Below are 19,471 nucleotides of genomic sequence, written 5' to 3'. Positions count from 1 at the left end.
ACTCACATAAGCTGGGAAGAGGGAATTGTACTCAAGGTGTCCAGCCCTCTGGGCAAATTCGATGTCTGATAAGCTCAGATGTTAAGAGCAGGACAGACACCCAGTAGGACTAAAAAGTATTTCCACTGGAAAATGTCCAAAGTTGCTGGACATATGCCATAACATCAGTAGTGTTCTCCTTTTAAAAAAATATCTTTCTGCTCTTCCTTCTTTGTGGTTACAGATAAAAGCTATTTTAATGATCTGCTAATACAGCTGAAGAGAAACTGGCTTCCTACTATGGCAGATGAAAGGGATCTGTAATTAAACTAGGGGAAAGGATTAACACTGGAGCATGCAGGCTGTTGATTATTCTACTCACCTGAAGTACGTACCTCCTTCTTGTCCCTTTGAAGTTTAAAAATGCCTTTGGTCATTACCAAATATCAGCCATAGGTTCCTTAGTTTTCTCTTTACCATAGCTGCAGTCTGTGAGAGCACCTTGAATTGTACCAGTGCATGAATGTCCTGTGCTGCTGTCCTGCACCCTGCGTTTCCAGTTACCCTGTGCACACAAGTGTCCGAACTGCACCCAGTTTCTGCGTTCTTGTGTGTCTGGACTCCAGAAAGGAGAGTCTTCAGGTGCTTGCAGACTGCTAAAATGCAGTCAGTTTCAGTTTCTGCAGGGAAACTGAAAGAATCTGTCATTTTAGGTTGGAAACGATCTTCTAAATCATCAAGCCCAACTCTCAGCCTGACCTACCAAGTCCCACCATGCTAAATCACCATGTCCCTTAGGGCTGTGCCCACACACCTTACATACCTTCAGGGACGGAGGCTCCGCCACTTTCTTGGGCAGCCTATTCCCATGTGTGACCACTCTCTGTGAAGAAATTCATCCTAATAACTACTCTAAACCTCCCCTGTACAACTTGAGACTGTGTCCTATTACTTGTCACCTGAGAAAAGAGAGTGACACCTTCCTTGCTCTCATCTCCTTCCTGTAGTTTGGAATGGTCTAAGAATCACACAGCTGAAACTTTGTGTATTACACAAGCTCTCAGTATCGATAACCTCTCAATATTGATCCCAGCATATATATTCTGGCCTGGATCCATCACCACTGGGGAGATTCAGTGGGTGTTAACAGAATGAAGCCAAAAATTTCCTCGTTAGCTTTGTACCCTGTGAGCAGACACTGAAAGGCCTTGGAAGGGCTGGATGGGGACAGAGAACTTGAGCTGGGTGTTGCAGGTGTGACAGTGGCCTCTCCTAGGGTGTTGTCAAGATGGCACTGGCTGGAGTGAATTAATTCTTAGCAAAGATTGTTGCTGGTGGGCTGTGAGGGTGTGGTGGGCTGTGAGGGTGTGGTGGCCTGTTCCTGTTCTGCATTGGAGCTTCCTGTTCCCATTTCAGCTAAAGGAGGAAAGGGCTGGCAGTCCTGCACATCGACTGTGGCTCAGCTCAGGCGTGTTGTGAGCAGGTTTGTGCCCTAAGCCATAGTTCTTACGGCTAGAGGGAATGGCCTCAAGTTGCACTGGGGGAGGTTGGGGTTGGACATGAGGAGACATTTCTTCTCAGAAAGAGCAGTCAGGCATTGGGATGGGTTGCCCAGGGAGGTGGTGGAGTCCCCGTCCCTGGGGGTGTTCAAGGAAAGGCTGGACGTGGTGCTCAGGGACATGGTTCAGTGGGTGACATTGGTGGTAGGGGGTGGTTGGACCAGATGACCTCGGAGGTCTCTTCCAACCTTAATGGTTCTATGGTTCTGCCAAACCTTGCTCAGCTTCCCACAGAAAACGGTAGGACTTAGGCGGCTAGGGTTTGGGACTGAGAACAAAGGCATCTTTGTGTGCCTTGCTGTGAGCTTTCTCTCCCGTTCTTTGCAAATTCTGCCTTGGGGACTCACTCGAGCCTCGCAGCGTGAAGTTAGCAGACCCGTGCCAGAAGATTTCGGCGGCGGGCACACGGCTCCCTTTCCATCTGCACCCTCCGCTCCCCGCTGGCGAGGCCGGTGCCCGCAGCCCTGCCCTTCCCTTCCCTCCCGGGGCCGCACGCCCCGTTCGAGGCGGGGGCAGCCGCCACCTCCCGGCGGCTTTAAATGCCGGCCGGCGGGGCGGGCGGGCAGCGGGCACCATGCGGCGGCCGCTCGGCATCCTCGGCTGCTGCCCGGTTCTTCTCCCGCTCCTCCTGCTGCTCCTGCAGCCCGGGGCACGGAGCGTCCCGCACCGCCTCCGCCGGCAGCCGCTGGGCAGCGGCTTCTCCGGGAGCCACGGCGCGGCAGGTACCGGCCCCGCTGCCCCCCGGGTCCCCCCCGGCCGGAGCTGCCTCCTCTGCCCGCTGCTGGGGGCTGCCCTGCCCCGGGGATGATGCCTGGAGCTCGCTCGCTGCCTGCTTTGCTCGCTGCTACCCGGCCTCTCCGGGTGCTACCTGCCCCGGCTGCTCTTTGGGATTTCTTCCCTGCTTGCTTTTGCAAAGGGGGACTGGAAAGGTGTGTGCTGGGGACGTCTTGCTGGAGCTGCAGCGGTCCAAGGGTGTGCTTGTAGGCAGAAGTGGCAACTATTTGGACCGGCTGACCTCCAGAGGTCCCTTCCAACCTCGGCCATCCTGTGATTCCCTTCCCTTCCCTTCCCTTCCCTTCCCTTCCCTTCCCTTCCCTTCCCTTCCCTTCCCTTCCCTTCCCTTCCCTTCCCTTCCCTTCCCTTCCCTTCCCTTCCCTTCCCTTCCCTTCCCTTCCCTTCCCTTCCCTTCCCTTCCCTTCCCTTCCCTTCCCTTCCCTTCCCTTCCCTTCCCTTCCCTTCCCTTCCCTTCCCTTCCCTTCCCTTCCCTTCCCTTCCCCTCTTTTCTCCCTAGCTACCTGTTTAGTTTTCAAACCATCTCTGCTTCAGACTCATAGCAATACTAGGCTCCTGAAAAGTTTTGTTCCCTAATCTAAAAAAGATCATTTTTATACATTTTTTTTTAGGATGACCATTTTGCATCTTTCTTCTTTTATGTCTTCAGATACACCTGCATGTACAAATATTTCCTCATATTTCCAAGCTTCACGAGGAGCACAAAGCCATTCTTCTAAATGCTTATGCAAACTCTGAGTTATGGGATGCATGTAGAATTATATATAATATACCTGGATGGGATCTTAGATTCATGCAGTCCATTTCCCTGTCCCAAAGCAAAATCAACTCTACTACTGTGCTTCGTGATCAAAGTAAGATGTATCTGTGCAATTTGTTATTTTCCCTCCTTTTTCACTTGCGCAAGAGAAAGAAGTTCTTTAACATATTGGAAAAAAGGCGTTGTTTTCATCTCTGCTTTTAAGAGACTTCTGAAGAAAATGATTTTTTTAAAATTATTTTTACTTTTTATTTTTTACTTTAAAGCTGGAATGGCATAATAAGTCAACCTGATAGTAGCTGGAAGAGGTGTGTCAGGCTCTAAAAGCTACTCTTCATGGAGTATATTCAAGCTGACTGAACACTTTTTGCTAGACAATGATACTTGAGCAGGAGCATCTCCTTTGGAGGAACAGAACACTCTGCTTTTGGGCAGTCTGTTTTTCTTAAACCAGTATTACAAATCCATACCTTGATGATAGAAACTAAGTTCATGGTGGCATCAAGGTCAAGGCTCCCAGGACAGGGAGTGTTCAGCTTTGGTTGCCTGCTGCTGCTGTCTCGATTCTTTTTAGTTTTCCTTGAAGAGATGCTTGTCTTTGCTCTGAGCTATGGCTTTTATGTTCAGTCTAGATTTCTATGTCAGTGAGGAACTTTAGAAGCTACAAATATGTGTGTAAATGTTCATTTTGACATGTAAAATTGCTTCATGAATAATGACTTCTATATATAATAACTGCTATAGAAGCTTTAACGCAGTAACAACTGCTTAAGAAGCATTTATCACAGCATGGTCTGCATCTTGTTCCTGTTGGCCTTTATTTTTTCTTGTTGTGTACTTTGGATTGTGAATTACAAACAAGAAATAATTTCCAGTCGTCAGTCTGCTATAACAGCTACTGCTAACAAATATTGTTAACATCTGTTCACTATGTAATCTGTCCCATTGTTTTACTGCTTCATTTCTGTTGTTATAAAAATGAATTCAAGCTTTATCTGTAAGAAGAAAAAGTAAGTTCATTTACATATTAAAACACTTCCGTGTAGGATGCTGCATGCGAACTGCAACCCCCTTGTTTCAAGGATAGCCAGGCATTATTTTGGGGGCTCAATGTGACCATCTTTTAAAGCTTAAAAGTGCTCAATCATGTATTACTTGTCAAAAGGACTACTTAAGAATTTCCAGTGTGTTGCCCCTATAATTTTAAGACTCTTCCTAGAGAATGAAGGGTGCCTGTGTTTATCTGGTGGAGGTAGTTTGCCTTCACAGTCCTGTGAAGATGACTGATGTGCTTTCCTTCCCTCCTGACAGACTCTGCTTGCAAGAACCGGCCCCTAGACCTTGTCTTCATCATAGACAGCTCCCGTAGTGTCCGACCTGAAGAGTTTGAGAAAGTGAAAGTCTTTCTGTCAAAAATGATTGACACTCTGGACGTTGGTGAAAGAACAACCCGCGTGGCAGTCATGAATTACGCCAGCACTGTCAAGGTAGAGTTTCCCCTCCGGACCTACTTTGATAAAGCCTCTATGAAGGAGGCCATCTCTCACATTCAGCCTTTGTCTGCTGGCACAATGACTGGCCTTGCCATCCAAACTGCCATGGATGAAGTCTTCACCGAGGAGATGGGTACCCGGCCAGCAAACTTCAATATCCCCAAGGTGGTCATTGTTGTGACAGATGGACGGCCACAAGACCAGGTTCAAGATGTGGCAGCGAGCGCCCGGACAGCTGGCATTGAGATCTACGCAGTTGGGGTAGATCGTGCCGACATGCAGTCCCTGAGGGTGATGGCCAGCGAGCCGCTGGATGAACACGTCTTTTATGTGGAGACCTATGGTGTGATCGAAAAGCTGACATCCAAGTTCAGAGAGACTTTCTGCGGTAAGGTGGTCAGTCCAAGACGGTAGTGTAATTTGGCTCCTTTTGGCTCCAACTGTGGTTCCACTCCCTAAGAAAGAAGTTTTTATTTCGAGAAGTGTTATGTATCGCATTTACATATTTCCATTGCCATCGGTTGGGCAAACAAGTCAACCCTTTTATTCAGTGGAGGCCGAGTAATCGCCTTTCACTTTGAATAGTAACCTCACCGTGCAAGGAACAGGACCGATTTCAGGGGATGTTCTTGTGCAGTTGGCATGATTTAGTGCATGAGAAGGCACTGCAGCCTGGCTGGGATTCAGCTACGTCCTGTTACTGACATGCTGAGAGCCCACGCTGGAGCTGTGCAGGCTGCTCATTTCTGTTCCCATCTGGGTAGGAAGGAAGGAGGGTGGAAGTGTGGTTCTGAAGAGCTCCTTATAGGTTCAGACTACAAAAATCAGGTGAACTGCCACACTAGCTTGAGAAATTTGATGCAGGACAAAGTGCCTGAACACAACGGCGTGTTCTCTCAGGATGGGCTTTCACTGGGCAGGCGTTCCTGGGCTTTTTTGGTGTGCCAACCTTTCCCTGTTCCTCTGCCACTAGATTTTGACAGAGAGCTGCTTCAGCAGCTCCTGGGGGCTGGGCTTTGCTCTTTGAGGGCTGGTCTTCGAAGAGTGCTGGATGTGTGTATGGTTTGGGCTAGAACACCACTAACAATGCTAGACCAGCGTGGGTTGTCATTGTCATTGACAAACATCTATGGTGTACCTGGAGAATTGAGGTTTGCCTATAAACAGCTATGCCACAGCCCTACCCACAAAGAAACAATGACTTCTTGACAATTAAAGCAATTTGTATTAAGTAGATTTTTCCAGTAAAATTCTAAGGAAATGCCTTGTAAAATAAGTCTCTGGCAAATAAAATCAGGTGCAAAGAACATTGTGAGAGAATTCAAGTAGCAGCCATTGCCTCAGGAACTTGGCTGGCAAGAATGTGTTACTTCGTTATTTCAGAGCCTTGCTAAAAATTACCACCGTACCTTTTGAATACATTTAGAGTGAATAGACTTCTTTCTCTAGGTATGAAATAAATGTGTAGGACCATCTGTAGGCAGGACACTTTGCCCAATAATTAACATAGGAAATGCTTGAGGTCTGGCTTGACATCATGTTGTGTTGCTGATGTGACCACATCCTCTTTCTGTTAGCTGGAAGCGGGTGCAAGCCCCCACCTAGCTGCACAGGTATGAGTGCTGTGAAAATAGCATTTATTTTTCACCTATGTTCTAGTGAAAGCGAGTCTTTTCATAGCACCAAAGAAAAATCTCTTGTTCTGAAATGCAATACTGCTGTTTATTGTGATGAGGCATAGGAATTATTCTCCTGTTAAGCTGGAGGATATACCAAAGAGAGCTCATACTTACGTATTTCCAGCGTAACTCTGAGTTTCCTACATGCAGTTAGCCAGAATCTGTAGGATTCATGAACAAAAACGGGGTAAAGGGCATGCTATTTCAAAAGGCTCTTACAAACCAAACGAATCTAAGACAGTCTTGTTATATAGTGTGGTCAAACCGAGTCTTTTCCAGCTCTGAACTGTTTTTTGGACAGGCAGAAATCTGGACTCACCAGTGACAATTAGGATGTTCTTTGCATTGGCCAAGCCAAACAAGTTTGTTTGTGGTGTGAACTGAAAACAGGAAAACTAATGTTCAGGGGCAAAATAGTTGGCTAAGATCAGGTCCTTGATGCATTTAGAGCATCACCAGGATGGTGAGACCATCCTGGAGATGGAAAATCTTAGCCTTGAATTGGTGTCAAAGTCAGTGGAAGCTTGCCTTTCCTACCACAAAAATCTGACCAGCTGAATCTGAGCTTCTCAGTTTGCTTGAAAGTATCACACACAGATTTTGTTCATAAATCATTCATATGAATTCTCTTATTCCCAAGAATATAACAGAATGAAAAGACACTGGCTTGGTTTCAGATTTTTTTATTTTTATTTTTTTTTGCCTATAGAAAGACAAGACACACTTTCTGTCTCACAAGGGGATATCTAAATCTTCCACTTTTTAGAAAACAAGAAATGTTGCCTCACATTCAGAAATAATGAGAACATTCAAGAACCCTTGTTTGTCATTTCTTATCTCACCACTACTGCTTTTAAGTTTGATTTTACCATTATGCCATATCCACATTGTAGCTACTCATCTAAGTAAAATCTCAGGTAATAACTCAACAGGCTTGTCTCTCCATTTTTCTTCTCTCCTTTGCTTCCTTCTTCCTTTTCACTCCCATTTTTGCCTTCCCTCATTTTCTCAGCTTTCCCTCTTCCCTTTCTTCTTCCTGTTTTCATCTCATTTAAATGTAGTCACTTATAAATTATATAAATTTAAGTGAGTATCTAGGTTTTCTTTACAGGCACATCTTGAGGTGATCCACAGAGGCAGCATATCCAAAGCTAAATACACTTGAGAAAAATTGGACAGAAGTTAATTAGATTGGTGGTCAGACTTGTGAATGAAAAGACTGTCAGCACATGTAGCTCATTGCAGAGACAGCCCAGTGTTATCACAGGCATTTTGTCTGCCCTGTCATAACAGCAAACTTATATCCAGCTGCCATCCATCACGCTGCTTTTCATATCACTGTTTTCTCATTCCGATGAGATAACATTACTGTCTGCTGGGGAATTAGCCAGTCTGCTCAAATTTCATCTCATTTTGTAGCATGCAGTTTCATTTTCTCTAAGGCTCGGGCATTATTTCTGTATTGTCTTTCAGTCAGGAGGTTGCCGTGCCTGTAAAGCTGCCTTACTGTAGGCTTTCCTCCGTATCCTCTTTTGGATGTGACTTTTTAAACCTGATGGAGCAAGGCAGCTGCAGCTCTCACGTGCCCATCGTGCACTGCCTGCGTTCTTTGGTGGCTGATCCGCCTGGACCGGTGCTCACAGACACTCCTTTTATCCCTGAGGAGACAGCCTGTTATCCTAGTGCCTCTGAGTTGTTTTTCTGTTCCTCCTAGTCTCGATGCTCCTTCTGTTGTAACTTAGTTTATTTTATTGTGCCGTCACATTTCATTTTACATGAGAGGCTTTCTACAATACAGCAGGAATTCATAAATCAGCTTGTATGCCAGTAAGCAGAGTTTAGCAAGTTAAACCAGGTCTTTTTCATTGCCGAGTTCCCATTTCCAACGTAATGGTCCTAAATGCTTAAAATCTCTCTCTCCCCGTCACACTTCTTTTGCAGATCAGTCTTGTCTTTCTGCCCCCTCAGGTGGGGAGCTATTTCAGGGTCATTTATGGCCTCTTTCTTCTGGCTACAAAATGATGCAAAAGATGACTGCAACTTCTGTGATAGTGACTCAGTACTGAAATTTCCTACTACTGATCCAGCAAACCGTGCTAGATGTGAAGTACTTTTGTAAGAGTAAATTATTAATGAACGTTTCTTTCCTTTGGGATGACTGAAATGCTTTTTGTGTAAACGCCCTCTGTAGCTGCGAATACATGCGCGCTTGGGACCCATGACTGTGAGCAGGTCTGCGTGAGTAACGGTGGATCCTACCTCTGTGATTGCTTTGAAGGCTACACGCTGAATCCAGATAAGAGAACTTGCTCAGGTATTACTCCTTTGGTAAATGTATTAAATTAGAAAACAAAAATAAATCTCTTTTTTAATAACACAGTTGGACTTCAGAATCTATTTTGTACTTCTGTTGAAACAGTGAATGTCTGTATCCCCTTTAATAATAAATCTAATAATAAATAATTAATAAATAAGTCTTCTGGAAGCAATGGTGAGAAGTAGTTTGATTGCCTCACCATCCTTTTTATTATGCCTGCAGAACCGTTCATTAGGGCCAGATGCCAAAACAAAGTCTCCAGATGTGGACACCATATAGATATTTTCTCCTACCATTTACTCTAATTCCTTCAATTACTCTTGCCATTTCTGAGTTGATTCCAAATAGAAATGCACTTGAAAATGTTCCTCTCACGTGTGTTTTGCAGTTGTGGATGTGTGTGCACCTGGGAAGCATGAATGTGATCAGATCTGCGTGAGTAACAACGGGTCCTATGTCTGTGAATGCTACGAAGGCTACACCCTGAACCCAGATAAAAAGACTTGCTCAGGTAAGAATTAAAGGCTACTTTAATACATGACACTTATGGAGACATGGACATATTTTCTGAGTTATCTTCATTGCTTCTAGTTGAAAAACTGCTTGCAGGTATCAACTCTTAAAATGAGAATGCACCTGTAGCCTTTCCCCTTGGCTCAAATACCAATAAAATTGTACTTTTCTTTAAATATCTTGAGTTAAAATAAATAAATAAATAAATAAATTGCCATCGACCTACCATTTTATGATCTTCATAGTACTTCATAAACATAGTCCCTGGGAGAGGAGGAACCTATGCCAGAGATGCCCACCAGCACTGTGTCTCCACTGGAGACCGAGTGCCACTGGTCCATAGAGAACTTAAAACCTGATGATTTTTCCATATCCCCTCCATCTCCCCTGTCAAAAGTCAGTGGTTTTGTTTGTTTGATGTTTTTTGCTTGTTTTTTTTTACAACTTGCTGCTTCTGTTTCTAAGCTATGCAGGACTCCACAATATAGCAACCCCAACCTTTCACCATAAGCACTTTCGTCCTTTCTTCCTCTTTGAATTGTCACTCTGAAAAGTTAGCTTATTATGATTTTTTTTCCCCAAATATATATATATATATATATATATATTTATATATATTCTGGAGTTGCTCTTTTAAATCCAGAAGTTTTGAGCAGAACCAGCATTGAAGCAGCTATTTTGTACCTGGTAAGGGCCTCCCTCCTTTGGAGAACAGACAAGCACTCCTCTCACTGAAGTTTTCATACCTCTCATGTCTGAAGAGAGACTATAACCTCCCAGTGCTTCTGCTTCGTTTTTGGCATTGTTGTTTTTCTAACTAGGTTTCATATCTCCTTGCCATTTAATAGTACTCGTACATGACATTCCTAGCTTTTTGTGCCTGCCTTCAGATGAGAGTATGAATTTGGATTCATCATAGTTACCGCTAATATTGCACGAAACAACAACATGGTAGGTTATTGCCCGTCTCAGTGCGGTGCTTTAGCTTCAGCCTTTGTGGGGTTATTCAGGGCAGCCAGAATTGCAGATGAAAATCAGACTGTGCGAGACATGGTATAGTGATGTCCTGGAGCCCAGATATCTGCCTCCTGCATTAAATGATCAGTAACCGAATTCAGTTGTCTGCAGCATAATATAATAATGCAGTAAGGCGCTGGTCGGATCCTATTTTGAATCCTAATTAAATTGTGTTTATAAATGTTGAAGTATTTAAAATGCTTGAGTGTCAGTGAGGGATTAATTGGTTTCTTCTCTAAAACATGGTCCTCCACAGCCATGGACTTGTGTGCACCTGGGAGGCATGACTGTGCACAAGTCTGTCGGCAAACTGATGGATCCTACAGCTGCGACTGCTTTGAAGGATTCACTCTGAATCCAGATAAGAAGACTTGCTCAGGTAGGACCTGGTCAAGGAAATACTGTGTTCAGCTAAAATCAAATAACTCTTCTAAGTCAGGTTAACTTATGTTCTTTTTCTAATACCTTATGCAAGAGTTTGTACAACTCCTGAAAGCACAGTGCAACTTCAGGTTTTTCTTCATGTTTCCAGTAATAATTTGAGACTTGTGACTCTTCTACAGTTGTGTGAAGCTTGTAATTGCTGTAATTAAAATGCCATTTGGCATTTCCCTGGGGACTTCACAATATTTTCACTCTCAAGGGGCACAAATTGCCATATCCACCTGAGAGAGGGGAAGGATAATATATTTGGTGGGGATATGTGACATGCACTACCTGTGTCAGGAAGCTCTTCAGCAAACCAGCATAACGAAGATGTGGGAATGAGACAAAGAAGAGCAGGGTCTGTGCTGGAGGACAGAGTACAGCCTGTGTAATCACACCATGAGTGTAATCACTCTTCCTGGTGGATGTGTTTGAAACTTAAAAAACACTCTGGCTTTAGAGCTCTAGGGACTGGGGAGAAATGTTCTTTCCCAGTGCTGGTCTCTTGTGGAGAACAGAAGCATTGACATGGTTGGTACATAAGGATGTATATATAAATATATGGTACATATGGCTTAATATGTATTCTGTATCATTTTCACTTGATTAGCATTTGAAGTTCACCCTTCATTTCCTTGTATGTCTCACTGATGATTTATTTATATAAAACCCTTTTTTCCACTTTCATCACAATCCCTTTCCTTACTATATTTTGTGTGACAAACCCAGGCTTCCAAATCCAGGAAATTCGTACGCAAATCCCTCCAATTAATTCACAGTTCTTGCATCTCAAAGAGGCAAAACCATTTTCTCGATATTTCCTCCTGCCTAGTTTAGGAGTTGATTTTGTAAATCAGATCCTAAGATTAACTCTCAGCTGGTATTACATAGAGACTGCAAACATCTGTGAAGGAATGTGAATTCAGTGAGGCATCCCTTTTGTGAGTCCAGTCCTCAATCTCCTTTCATAGCAATGATTACCCCCCTGCATACTCAAATTTCAGATTATTTCTCCAATATGCTTGCCTTTTTTTTTTTCTTTTGAATCTCATTTTGCATGAGGCTGCTTGTGATTTCTCAACAATCTCCAGGTCTCTGTGATATAATAAAAATAGCACAGATCCAGGAGGGGCTCTTTTCTTTCTTGTTTACTTGCTTCTTTCTTCCTTTTTCTATTTCTTTATTTCTCTCCTTTCTTTCTTCAGTTGCTTTTGCCTTACAGGACCTCCTTACTGCAAAAATATCCAAATATAGGAACTCCTCAACTTGCTTTTTTGGAGTTGATGTGTTAAATTTGGCAGAAAACCTCTGCCTCACACATAAAGTGCCCACTTTGTAACTGGCAGCGGGTGCCACGTCTTTCTTTTTTTTAGCAGCCATGTATACTCTTCTGTTTATGGTCTTTTCACTCCAATAAAACAGTGTCTTATCCAACTCCATCAGAGTTGAAAAAATGCCAAATGCTCTCTTAAAATCCAGATATTTGTTCTCTGAATTCCTTTGGATAATTATTTTGTAACTGGGTCACTGCTAGTTCAGTTCCTCTGCAATCTGTTACAACACAAAAAAAGCGTTGCTGCAGTTCCAAAAATCATATGAACTTCGTGATGTTGACAGACAGATAAGAACACACTCTGTATACCTTACTACAGCTAATAGCGTGCTGATGTGCAATGAAAACGTCCTGGTTTGAATCCAGATGGGAACTACTGATGCCAAATAAACAGTCTGAAGTTTGGGTATTGGTTAATGTTCTTCTCCAATGCCTTCCTTAGCTGTCGACATGTGTGCACCTGGAAGGCATGACTGCGAGCAGGTCTGTGTGAGAGACGATCTCTTCTATACCTGTGACTGCTATCAGGGCTACACCCTGAACCCAGACAAGAAGACGTGCTCAAGTAAGACCAGATTGCTGTCCCCTGTCCCCCCATGCCCTCCCCAACCAGGCAGATGTATTGAAATCACTCTCGTTAGCAGGTTAATGTATTTGTATCTATTTAAGAAACTTACACGTGCATTTAAGCATTATAAGACAGTTCTATGTCTCTCTGCCTTTTCCTCTTTGAGCATCATTTAGATACATAAGGTGCTTCATGTGCACCAGTGCCATTAACTGTCTAGCATTTGCTTCTTCCTTATCACCCTGTCATGAAGGCCTTCATTGTATTTCACTAAGTGCAATTATGCAACAATCAGCAAACCCAGAACTGAGAAATAATTGAAAAGACAAGAGCTGGGGTTAGTCACAGTCACACACTTCACAGCGCTGCGGAAACTGCATACCATCATGCAGGAGACAGCCTGGGGTGATGTCCTCCCTCCAGGCCGAATTTCATTTTGCTGTTTGTTTCTTTAGCTTCCCAGTGGCTTTGTGTTACGCTAAAATTGCTATTATTGTAAAAGCCTTCCTTTCCTTCCCAGCATCCTCACTGTAAAGCTACGGTGTACTGGAAACCTTTCCTAGCATGCCTTTGGAGGTGAGCTGGTGCTTCACATCTGGTCAGGTCAGACAGCTGTGGTCAGCATCACAGGCTGTAAAAGTAAGGACCGAGAGAGACCCCAGTAAAACAACTGGTTTTAGATCACTGCCCCAAGGCAACATCAGTTACACATCTCAGTAGCTGCTAGTGAGAGTTCATGCAGTGTAAGTTCCCAGCATGGAAAAGCACTGCCATTGGGAAACATTTTAAAAGGTTTTCTTGTTTTTGGATAACTGCTTCTCCAAAATGCATTTTGTAGGAATCGATGTATGTGCACCAGGAACCCATGACTGTGAGCAGGTCTGTGTGAGTAACGAGGGGTCGTACACCTGTGACTGCTACGAAGGCTTTACCTTAAATCCAGATGAGAAAACATGCTCAAGTAATAATTTATTATTTTTATTCTGAACATGTTTATTAAAGTACCTCTCTTTAATGTGTTAAATCCTTTCAATCTCCACAAGAAACTTTTTATCAACTCACTAACTCCCTAGAAGTACAATCCCTTTTCATTCTTTTCTGTCCATTTCCAATAATGTTTTGAGCTAGTTTGATACTTCTTTAGTTATAGCACTTACTGTATTTAAAACTACACTCGACTCTTACCTGTCACCACACATTTAAGGATTTCATTGTATTTTATTTTATTTTAATCTGTTATAATATACATTTCCTTATGAAATCTGAATAACTAGGAGTACTGGCAAGGTTGGGGCATCTGTCTTTGGGGCAGAGGACTCAACTGTGTACCAGCATATAGAGGAGAGTGGGGGCCTGGAAGGGAACACAACTGGTGTCAGAAGAACAACTGCAATGCTAGGCCCCATGCTCTTTTCCACTCCTCCAACTGCATGGGCTATAATGGTATAAATTGTTCAGAGTGAAAGTACCTGAAGAGGTGTCTTGTCTGATCTGCTACTTCTCGGAGCAAGGATGATTTGACATTACATGAAGTTGACCTGTGTAAAAGCAAAATATAAAAGCGTTGAGTATAGCTAAACACCATCTACCAAAATAGTAATTTTTGTAGGTCTGGACTTAAACAGTGTAAAAAAACCACAACTCTAGCATGTTTTGTGTGACTTGTTGGGCGTCCCAGTAGCAGTGGAGTTGCCCATGATTTTGCATATCAAATACTGGAAGACTCTAAATTTCACAGAAGCTCTGTAGAAGACTTCAGGATACCCTTGGACAGTTGCCATATGTAAAAGTAATTTGGCTAAAGCAGACATAACTCAAGGAAGATCTGTATCTGTCACTGAAGAATTTAAATGCAAACATGCAGACTTCACTGGCAGTCAGTTGGAAACCAACCACGTTGGTGTGATATTTTGAACTGGCCTTCCTCCAGCTGAATCTTGAACAGCTCTTCTTTGTACATCGGCCATAACGCCAGCAGGATGTTTCAAAATAGGGAGCTGAACAAATACAGGTTCAGTGGAATCAAGAAGACACCAGTTTCTGTGGTGAAATTCGCAAATGAATTTTTGCTCTGCTTGAAATGAATCTGTTCATAGATTTTTTTTTTCAGTGAAACACTGAATGAAGAAAAGTTAAAATTCATATTTCAGTCATTTTTTATAATTGAAGCAGCCATCAGTTTCCATGTAAAATGGAAGTATCAGTGGCATGATAAATAAAGAGATAAACCAAAATAATTAAGAAAAAAAGAGAAACTATCTCCAGGTATAGTATTTCTATTGTTTTACTGTTAAAATGGTCTCATAATTTGCTTAGCATTGATTAGCTATGCATTTATATATCTGGAGAAAAAACAATTGAATAATCTTCTGCCAAGCAATGCAAAAAACATGTATAAGGAAACAGCAATTGCATACAGGTTATCTCTTGTTGAAAGGGCATTTCATAATTGTAGATCTTTTAAAGAGGCGCTGCCTTTGGAAGCTTAGTATTCTGGCCTCAGACATACATGGTAATCTGACTATAGTAGCAGCGCTTCAGTAGTTGTTGGTATTGTTTGTTCTTAACCTGAAGCAACTGGTGCAGCTTGTGTATTTTCTTTATGGAGTAGGTGAAGTTAACTTGCCTTTCACAGAGATAAGAATTCACAGTCATCAGCTGATGCTTGACATGTCATTATGCCACTGTCAAATTATCACATTTCTGAGCCCTTTGTTTATGAACATCCCTAGTTTTGTGGCGGATTACGGAGAAAAAAGAATTCTTGAGGACAGTTGAGGCCCTGGTCCTTGTTAAGCCTGCAAGTCTGAGGGCAAGAACTAGGAACAAATTAAATGGAATCACTGCAAAGGATGGCAATGTTTGCTTCCTCTTTCCTAAGAGGCTGATCACTTCTCTTCCATACTGACTCCTCCATTAATACTGTTGTGCTTTCCTACTAGATTTGAAATTCATTTGAACCCATTTGACCATTGTTGTTCCCTCCATATATATTGATGTGACATTGGATGGGCTCATGTCCACACCTCCTGATGAATGAGGAACGATATTCCCTATGCATGTTTATTGCCACTGTTATAAACCAAGAGTACTTGGGAGGTGAAACACACTGATGACACAGCTGAACCTCTATTGCTTACTATTTCAAACTAATGCATGTGTTCCTGCTATTTTGTATTATTTACAAAGTGGTAAAAGTGGTACCTTGCTTGTCCTGCTCTTGGAGATAGGACACGTGTGCCTCCAGCTACACGTTGGCCACCATCTCTGCCACCTTTCCCTCCCAACTGCCCTGGGCTTCAGTCTTACAGCCTGGCTTCAACTCCCCTTGCAGAATCATGCACTTTCTTGGCTTTTAAATATTTTTGTAAGTATTCTAAATGCTGTTTTCTCTCTTAGGAGCCTCAACAAGCAGTCTTGTAACAACTGAGGAGGCCTGTAAGTGTGAAGCCATAGCTGCACTGCAGGACTCAGTCACTTCACGCCTCCAAGCTCTGTCCACAAAACATATCCTTTTTCTTATGTGTTCAGCTCTTTACTGGTATTTTGGAGGTAGCTGTTTTGATACAAGCCAGGGGGAAACATGCCTCTCAACAGAAAGTATTTTCTTGGTGATTTTATTAATGTCAAGGAGTGAAATTTTGCATGTTGCCAATACTGTTACGTTTTCACATTTCCTTGAAGTGTTTTCATATCAAGGTGCAGATAAAATGCACATCCCCACATCACCAGGATAATATGTGTTATGTTGAACATCAAAAGTTGCTCTATTTGTAATTTTTTCAGATGGCGTTTACAGCACATGCTCACTTTTGAGCTCTGCTATTAGTAGCCTGTATACGTCCCCAAATTTTCAAGACACCTTCATAGGCAGCATGACAGTTGTCTGACTAGCTGTGGTTAGGCTTCCAACTCTGCAGGCAGGCAGGGTCCCAAATAGTTTTCATGCAAGTTCTCTTGTGTGAAAAACCGCTAGCCTATTACTACCCAGCTGCTGGGATATATCAGGCAGATATCAGGCAGAGTGGGAGGGCTGCGGGGCAGGGTGCTGAGCGTGGGGTACTGGGCGAGCATCCAGGCTGCAGCGCTTCTCAGGCGTGGGCTGCAGGGTTCACTGGCTTCATTCATTGCATTGCGGCAGCAAACAGAAATGTAGCTGGCCCCCAGATTAGACGTTTCACAAACATGTGGGAGGAAAAATAAAAATGGTGAATTCTGTGGTGTGGTAGCAAACCTGAATGCTGGCATAAATGTCCTCAGATGGAATGAGAAGAACTAATAACTGGATGTTGGACAAGCTGTGATTCAGCATCAGGCACAATTTTTAAAAGTGAGAGTGGTTGATCACGGTTGACCGTTTACCAAAGGTTGTGGTAGGTTTTCAGTGCTGGAAATTTCTGAGACTACATGCTTTTCTTCTGTGAAAGGTGCTCTTGTTCAAATAGGAATTAATGTAGGGGAGTACTAGGTCTGTGGTTGTCATCCTGAGCCCTGGGGCTTCAAAATCAATGAAGGGGGATATTTCAGATTAATCAACGCGGGAGACTAGTAAGTTTTGTATATTAACTCATCATTTATACAGATAAATGGTTTCTTCAGTTCACCAAGGTTTCTGAAAGCCAAATGAAGTCTTCTACCATAGACATAACTTTCCCAGTTCTTGAATAAATTTAAAGTTATTTTTATAGGTCTAAGTGTAAATCCCTCTCCTTGTAGGGTCCCTTGAATTCACTTTATCTGCCTGGGAAGGGTGAAGGGGAGAATCTAATTTTCCTTGGATCATACACCATTCCAGGGAGTCTAAGTAATTAAAACTGAGTGCCAAGTTAATTAACCCTGTAATGCCATCTTGACAGTAGCACAATATCTATCTCAAAAGAACAGACTATCTCTCTACCCCAAAGCACTAATATTAAATGAGATGGTAGTAGTTTCAAGTTAGCAGTATACTTCATTACAAAGAACTGATGCTTTCTTTCAAAGTCCTTCTTTGCTGGGCAATTTGTATCCCTAGCTTCCCTTCAAAACAAACTGGAAAAAGCAGCAGCATCTGCTGCTCCTCAGCCCTGAATGTCACTCGCTCCAACTTCTTGTAAGAAATTGGGGTTGTAGAGAAAATTTGGGAAGTTAACAGACCTTGACAGCTCTCTAAAATGTTTTGAAAGTTCTTGTTCAAGCATGTATTGATCTCATTTAGAATCTGATTTTCTGTGTAAAATGCAGTAATGAGAAACATAAGTAAACCAAACCTCATAGCCACCTATTGTATTGCCCTTAACAATGGACCACTAGACGAAGTGTCTGAGAAGCTGCAAGCATATCAAGAGAGACAGCAGGTTGTCTGAGCTACCATTCTACTTAGATCCCAAAATAATATTTCAGAAGCAATTATTTTTTATTGTGTTCAGCAAGCTTTATTTTGTTGCACAGCTTACAGAACAGCATTTGGTTTGTTATTATTTACAAGTGTCAAGAAGACTTCAGGAAGACAACCCTCTTGAAAATATAACCTGAGGATCTTCATGTACAGTCACTTTGTAACCATAAAGCTACCTATACCTGCTGTGCTTTGGTCTGTACTGCAAGTAGTACAGCAGGTACCGTTATTCTGCAGTAACTGCATTCTTATTCTCTTATTTAAAAGTAAATACAGGAAAGAAAGGAATGGAAAAGTATTCACATCATATAAAACTGTGAAATGGCTAGGCAGAGTAAAAAACGTGCCTCTGGCATTTGTCCATTAAAATGGAAAGTACTTTGTGGTCTTGTAACTTATTTTAATAAAATAAAGTATGATCAGCACACTGATGTTCTTTCTTCTTTTTTTTTTTTAATATATACCACTTAAAGTATGTGTGTTATGAAATAATCAGTTTAACAAAGGCAAGGAAACAAAACCTCAAAGATAGAAGAGGCACAAATGGAAGGAATCTGCATAATTAAACAGGACACTGTTCTTAAGTCACACAGTTGGAAAAAGAACAGTTTGATTTTGAAACCTACAACTCCTTGTTAATGATGATAAGAGGGTTAATAGTTATTTCAAAGTTGTTCTACACTTGGAAGAATGACATACATGCTGCAGTTTAAGGTTTTTATCCTGCAAGATTTACTTACATTAGCAATCAGTCATTCCTCTTGTCATTCCACAAACTTTCCTGGGACTACTGGTGCCAGTTGGGCTTGCAGAAGCTGACAATTTACAAATTTCACTGTTAAAGAAAATCCACTTATTTAGCACACTTGCGTGTGTAATCCTGCAAATAAATCACAATCACAATTTTGTATGTAATCATACAAAATAAATCACATGAAATATTAAATTAGTAGATGGTACGCCAAGGACATACAACAACATTTGTGCTTGTGTCATACCCTGCACGTTGTACATACAAACTATTTCAAGGAAAATCAGGCAGGAGTTCACTTAGAGAGCACATACAATTAGGGATGAATGCTGCTGACATGGAGGTTCTGCTGGTTAATGCCTATTTTGTGATGTGTCTTCACTGATATTACTTTGTTGCTGTTCAATTACAGTTAGCATGGGACAAACTAGCTGTGCTGTAGATGCTTCCTCAAAGAGCTGTACGTGCATATTTTTTCTGTAACTCGTAGAGTTTTATATCCAGCACTTTGCTTTGCTTATTTTCATGTCCTCGGCTTGAACATGGGTATTATATAAGGATTTATGGGACCAGAAGTATGCCTTGGCCTCCGTAATTGGTAAGAATAAACAAGTTATAAATCTAATGCAAGACTTTTCCACTTCTTGGCAACTAGGAGTGTATTACATTAGTCCCATTTACACTAGGGCTGGTTGTCAAATGAGATGTATAATTTTACATGATTGTGGAAAATTGTCCTGGGGGTCAGATCTGCCTTGCAAGAGCTGGACAGGCTTTGTTTCATGTGCTAGTATTCATAATGCCATTCTACCTTGCAGATGGTAGTATTTAACATTCAGTTCCTCTGAGCAAGTATCTTGTCTTACTTTGTGAGCACCAGACAAAATTCCAAGGTGATACAAGCATT

The 19,471-nt window shown here is 42.3% G+C and overlaps 1 protein-coding gene across 2 annotated transcripts; it reads left to right on the top strand.

The window, feature by feature from the left end:
- The first annotated feature begins 1,972 nt into the window (after positions 1 to 1,972).
- MATN3 (matrilin 3) lies at positions 1,973 to 18,238 on the top strand. Of its 2 annotated transcripts, none has more exons than XM_080585712.1 (9): positions 1,973 to 2,260; positions 4,402 to 4,971; positions 8,454 to 8,576; positions 8,968 to 9,090; positions 10,366 to 10,488; positions 12,311 to 12,433; positions 13,275 to 13,397; positions 15,836 to 15,943; positions 17,726 to 18,238. In XM_080585712.1, exons 1-9 carry the CDS (start codon positions 2,113 to 2,115, stop codon positions 17,779 to 17,781), a joined length of 1,497 nt encoding a protein of 498 aa, XP_080441838.1. In that variant the 5' UTR covers positions 1,973 to 2,112; the 3' UTR covers positions 17,782 to 18,238. The 2 variants fall into 2 exon arrangements, with proteins under 2 accessions (XP_080441838.1, XP_080441839.1); XM_080585713.1 differs by lacking the exon at positions 1,973 to 2,260 and adding an exon at positions 2,304 to 2,467.
- Positions 18,239 to 19,471: the final 1,233 nt, after the last annotated feature.

Source organism: Anser brachyrhynchus (assembly GCF_964034855.1).
Source record: "Anser brachyrhynchus genome assembly, chromosome: 3".
NCBI classification, from domain to species: Eukaryota; Metazoa; Chordata; class Aves; order Anseriformes; family Anatidae; genus Anser; species Anser brachyrhynchus.
The sequence above is the reverse complement of the archived record's forward strand: the minus strand, read 5'-3'. Positions and strand labels throughout refer to the sequence as shown.